This window comes from Zingiber officinale, chromosome 1B (assembly GCF_018446385.1).
Source record: "Zingiber officinale cultivar Zhangliang chromosome 1B, Zo_v1.1, whole genome shotgun sequence".
NCBI classification, from domain to species: domain Eukaryota; kingdom Viridiplantae; phylum Streptophyta; class Magnoliopsida; order Zingiberales; family Zingiberaceae; genus Zingiber; species Zingiber officinale.
The window spans coordinates 156,039,100-156,045,011 of NC_055986.1; the positions used below are offsets into that span (position 1 = coordinate 156,039,100).

The 5,912-nt window shown below is 41.0% G+C and overlaps 1 protein-coding gene across 1 annotated transcript; it reads right to left on the minus strand.

The window, feature by feature from the left end:
* Nucleotides 1–671: 671 nt before the first annotated feature.
* Nucleotides 672–2,828, minus strand: LOC122043592. Its single transcript, XM_042604208.1, has 6 exons — nt 2,714–2,828; nt 2,169–2,668; nt 1,242–1,319; nt 1,013–1,045; nt 774–832; nt 672–699 (listed from the first exon to the last, which is right to left on the minus strand). Exons 1-6 carry the CDS (start codon nt 2,826–2,828, stop codon nt 672–674), a joined length of 813 nt encoding a protein of 270 aa, XP_042460142.1.
* Between the last annotated feature and the right edge of the window lie 3,084 nt (nt 2,829–5,912).

The following is a 5,912-nucleotide window of genomic DNA, read 5'->3' on the forward strand; positions in this document are numbered from 1 at the left end:
AATTATAGTTCCAATATGCTCAAATCAAGGTTCGATCAATTCAAATTGAACTCGAGCTCGAATTTTATTTTGAATCGAGCTCGAGACAAAATTATTTGTATTTTCAAGCTTCGAATATCATATATATTTTTTTGAGTTTGAACTCAAATATCAATATTTTCATATTATTCGGCTCGATTTGATTCATCTGCACCCCTAATCTATACATGCATTTATTAAGTGAATAACTCTAATATGATGTGAGAAGCAAAAAAAAAAACCTATATTACCTTAAATAACATACAAAGAATTAATTCAACAACCAAACTGACAAAGGTATAAATTTAAATCTTGATGAAGACACAAGTCATAATCACGTGAAGTGGACCCAGGTAGTCTATATCAATTAGCTAGGAACTCCAATCAAACTAGTGGAAAACATTAGATAATTATATCTAACAATCATTCTGAACTAGATCTATCAAAATAGAATCTTTCAGATGTCAGCTTACCAGTATACTTCCCATTTCTTTCATAATCATCAAGAAAATGAGAAACCACAGTGGTTGGAATAACATATCCAATATTTTCAGTGTCTTCGGATCTGAAAACCTAAATGAAATATCTAGTGAGATATGAAAGAAGGTAGAATGCTAATTTAGGTGCAAAAGCAATACTCAGATGCATTTCCATTAAACATTATTCTGGGACAAAGTTAATCTATAAAAGATTTTTGAAAAGTTTGGAATAGATAAAGTAGGGAAAATAAAAGGCAGATTTAGCAGAAGGAATACCTGGAATCCCACACCAATACACTCACCACGATCATTGAAGGCAGGACTACCACTGTTTCCTGCAAAACAAGTACGTTTCTTTGACAACATTAATATGCTTTTACAAGAATATATCTGTACCTTGCCAGAGAAAGTGGTGCAATAATATCCAACTATCTAAAAAATAAAATGCTATCTTTCTAGCAAGGAAACTAGGTTGAGTTACCAACCAGGGTTTATTGTAGCATCAATCTGAATACCAAGCAGATCAGAGGATCCATGAGCATACTAACCTGAAACAGAAGCAAAAAAAAAAAGTGATTAATATTAAAAAACTCATTTGGACACCATGTTCTAAAATTTTCAACCAACTTAAAATTGATAACACTTAAGTCAGCAATTTATCATCTATAAAACAATCTCAGCAAGAATATAAAATTCACCAAAAAAATACTAAAAGCTTATGATCACAATTTCATGAAATCAAACCTCAATTCGTGATACCACACCCTTTGTCACAGAGATTGTATCTCCACCAAGTGGATATCCTACAACAGTTACTGAATCCTGTGTATCATATAACTTGTTAGTTTGATGAATTATGGAAGAACAACTAGATTAAATAACCCTATAGAAAAGAGAGCCTTAGAAAATGTGAAGTGCTTTAACTTTGTGAAGCACTGGGGGGGACGGCCCAGAGGCCGGGCCATCCTGGGCGATTGCCCAGGGCCCCAAGTGTGGATGGGGCCCATAATATTTAAATATTTGTATAATTTATATATATATATTAATTGTTTTAAGAATTTCTAAACCTTGCACTGTTGTTCCTTTCTTCCGCCGTCGCACGAGCAGACAAGTTCAAAGTTTCAAACCTTTTCTTCCGCCGCTGCACAAGCGGTCCAGCTTTTGTAATTTCCACCAACGCTCTCCTTTTCCATATTCTCTCTTTTCTCTTGGAATTTTTTTTACAATTACATCATTTTTCTTTTAATCTTCTATTTTCATTTTTGTTTACAGTTTGCTCTCCTTTCTGCCGGCGACTCCGCGATCCTGGACCGCTTTTTACGGTCCAGGGGATGGTCCCTTGGCATTGATTGATGGGGATGAATGGTCCCCACCTATTTTATGAATGAGGACTATTCATTTCACTAATCCATACCAAGGGACTATCCCCTGGACCGCAAAAAGCGGTCCAGAGGATCTGCCCTCCGCGATGGCATTACAACGAAACTACGCCTTTACCTCTTCTCTACACGGTTGCACTAGCAATCCAACACATTTTGAAAATTAATAATATTATAGATGATTTTATATTTAGAAAAATTAGAAGAAGTCATTATAAATAATTTTTATTTTATGAAAAAAATTAAAGACCTATTTTGATAATTTCGCCCTGGGCCTCCGGATTCTTAGGACCGGGGCTGACATGGACCGGCTGACGAGGGCCCTCAGATCGTCCGCCTTCTGCGGCAGCAGCAGCTCACACACGTCTCTCTTCTCTTTTGCAGACATCACCCTCAACTGCTCCGGCGACATGTAGATTCCAGCGGTGAGAATCGCCACGCGCTCCACCGACTCCGCCTCCATCTCCGCCAGGCGGAACGCCACGAACCCGCCGTAGCTGATCCCCATCACGGAGTACCGGGCGACCCCGAGGAGGCGCATCGCCTCCGCGACACACCGCGCCTGGTAGCCCACGGAACGGTCGGCGCAGGAGGAACGAGATCTGCCGAAGAAGAGGAGGTCCGGGATATAGAGATCGAAGGAGCGGGATAGGGCCCCGATCTGGCGCTCCCATTGCCACTTTGAGTTGCCTCCGAAGCCGTGAATGAGGAGGAGGGCAGGCTTTCGGCTAGCGCGACGGGGGTTGGGGCCCCAGATGTGCAGCGACGTGTCGCCGAGGTCGAGCGTGACGGGTCAGAGACTGCAGCGGAGGAAGGAGAGGTGGAGCAACAACTCGCCCAGGGAGACGAAGGAGAGCAGGTGTCGGGCGGCGGCGACGACTCGGTGGAAGAGGGAGAGGAGGGCGACGGCGAAGAGCAGAAGCAGGTGGCGAAAGGATTTCGTGGATGCCATCGCGATAGAGATCGATGGGAATGGGTTTAGGTTTGGGGGGAGAGGAAGGTAGGAGGAGAGGCGTTGTGTGGCAGACGGTTCGAGTCGCAGTTACACCAGACTGCCACTGCCTGCCCGCTTCACATTAATAAAACTTGCTTACGATATTGGTTTAGGTTTAGAGATAACTTTGTGAAGTGTTATAAATTTGGGCTGGTGGAAAAATTAAATTATTATTTTTGGTTCATTAACACCGGATTTTAAAAACCACTTTTAAAATCGGTGTCTATTAACAAAAAAAAGCGCTCATAGACATCAGCTAAAAAACCGATGTCTATGAGCGAAAATCTGCGCTCATAGACATCGGTTTTTGGAAAAACAGGTGTAAAATACTCAAAGACATCGATTTTTGCTTAAAACCGTTGTTGTTCCACCGATATCTATGAGGGTTTTTCTTGTAGTGTAAATTTAAACAACTTGTCAGGTGGGAGAGATCATACCTGACTTACCTTATCGACTTCGTTATCCGTAGCTCCCCCTGAACTGCTGCTTTCTTCTGATGTAACTCCCTCTTCATCGATGCTCTCGATGCTCATTTCGGACGGGCTTGCTTCGTGTTCATCTTCTTGATGACTTACCATTAATGCAAGTCCGGAGAAAGCATTGACTTCCGATTCGGATGACGTATCATCCCACGTCGCCTTTAGAGTCTTGTACTTGTTCATTTGGGAATGCTTCTTTCCTTTGTCCTTGTCCTTGTTCCTAAGCTTGGGATAGTTGTCTTTGACGTGCCATTCTTCATTGCAGTGGTAGCATGTGATCGCCCTTTTCTTTCTACCCTGTGGATGGTTAGTTTTTCTTGATTTAAATAACTTTTTAAAATGTCTTACCATCATTGTCGTTTCTTTATCCTCGAGAGAAGATTCTGAATCTTATTCGTCCATCCTTGCCTTAAGGGCAATGTTGTGCATCGGTTCCTTCTTCGTATCTGCACACCTCGACTCATGGATTTCAAAAGATGAAAATAACTCTTCTAAGGTAACAGTTTCTAGATCCTTAGAGATATAGTAGGCATCTACTAATGATGCTCATTTCATATTTCTAGGTAATGCATTAAGTGTATACCTTAGCGAATCTCGGTTGCTTGCCTTTTCTCCGAGATTCGAAAGTCTGGTGATGAACTCCTTAATTCTCGAGTGAAGGTGTGCTATAGTTTCGTTTTCTTCAAATTTGAGGTTGGTGAGCTAATTGCGAAGTAGGTACCGTCTCGCAAGTTTCGCCTCCGAGGTTCCCTCGTGTAGTTCCAGAAATTTCTCCCAGAGCTCCTTTGCGAACTCATAAGCTCCGATTCGGTTGACTTCTTGTGGCGGTAGTACGCTTAGCAGATGAAACTCTGCCCTGCCGTTTGCCACGTAGTCGGCTTGTTCTTTCTTCGTCCATTGATACTTTTCCTTGCCCTCGAGTGCTTCAAAACTAAATTCCATTATTAATGATAAATTGAAATCGGTTTTGAATAATACCTCCATTCTCTTTTTCCAGCTCGCGAACTCCTCCTCGAACTTCGGTGGGTAGATGCTCGATCCGGCCATTGATTCGGTGCTTCGATTGACGATTAGTCCTCCTAAAGCGTCTTAGCTCTGATACCACTTGTTGGGACCTGGTGGCTGGCTAGAAGGGGAGTTGAATAACCCTGCACAAAAAAATGAACCTTTCTCGGACTTAAAAGAATACTTGCATAAAATAAAATAAAGAAATAAACTAAAAGATGAGGCTCACAGATTTTACTTAGTTACAACCGGGGAGGTTATTAATCCAAGGAAATGAATTGCACTAAGTATCTCCTTCAGGCGGAGAAGCCTCTTACAGCAATGAAAGAACAAAAAGATGAAGCTAAACTAACAAAGTGAAGCGCACAAGTGTTGGAACTCAAATTGCTTGTTGATCTTTAGCTTCTAGACCAAGGCTGTATTTATAGCCTTGGTCGTGGTGGCTGGAAGGGTTCCAGTGTCTAGAGGGGGATAAAATTTTATTCCCTTCGCAGCGGATCATGGTTAAACGTGATTTGGATAGGATTTGATTCCGGGCGCCCGAACCAGAAAGTCAACCCCATTGACTTTTTTTAGTCCGGGCCTTCCGCTCTAGTTTAGCTCGCCTCGGTTCGGGTCTTCCGCTCCAGCTCTGCTCGCTTGGGTGATTTCGGCCATACGGAATAGGGCTCATCCGAATATAATTTCCAGCATTCTCCTCGAGCAGACTTCCTCTCTGGCTTCTCGTCCCTCGAACGTTGCGTACGTTCTTCTCGTCCACTGGTGTACTCTTCCGCGATACCTCGTCCCTCAGACGCACCGAGCCCGTCGACTCTCTCCCGTGTCGTCCTTCTCGCTAGCCGCGTCTTCCGCTCGACTTCTTGTGCTCCTAAGCTCCTGCACACTTAGACACAGGGATCAAAATCAACAGGACCTAACTTAACTTGTTTGATCACATCAAAATAACCTTAGAGTTCCAACAATAATTATTAAAAATATTAGACACAGAGATACAATATATATGTTATGATGATGAATTAAGCTTTGTTTCTTGACACATAGATACAATTGATAACTTAGGCATAAATGTTACTTTTAATTTGTTTGTGTTCTGACGCAGAAAAAGAAGAAGATTGGAAGGAGAAAGAAGTGTCTGCCGAAGCAGAGGAAGATGATGATTTCTGTTTTTATATTTCCATCCTTTTGATATCGTTTGATATGAGACTTGTTAAATTATGATTTCTATATATTTATGAATATGATGGGTTGTTACATAACTTGTATGAATACATTTATTTTTATTTGTTTTTGTATGATTTCATTTAGGATATCTATACTTGTTTGGATGAATTGTGTAGTATGTGTTGGATTGTTTATTTGTTATATAGGACTATTGTTTATTTGTTGTTCAGAATGTGTTAAAATGTTATTGTTGTGTTTATACAAAAATAGGTGTAATATGATTTGTATACGTGATAAAATGTAAAAATGGGCTTGTGTTGTTGAAAAAATTTATTTTTTGCGGCGAATTTTGTGATGATAGTTTTTATCTCAAATATATCATAAATTACACTTTGTA

What these genes read in the sequence shown, in the direction of transcription:
- LOC122043592 (XM_042604208.1), bottom strand. Translation starts at nt 2,828, where the DNA reads ATGGCATCCACGAAATCCTTTCGCCACCTGCTTCTGCTCTTCGCCGTC. An exon ending in GTGTGGTATCACGAATTGAG is followed by an intron (nt 1,046 to 1,241) that starts GTTTGATTTCAT and finishes CTTCTGTTTCAG; the next exon opens with GTTAGTATGCTCATGGATCC. An exon ending in TGGATCCTCTGATCTGCTTG is followed by an intron (nt 833 to 1,012) that starts GTATTCAGATTG and finishes CTTGTTTTGCAG; the next exon opens with GAAACAGTGGTAGTCCTGCC.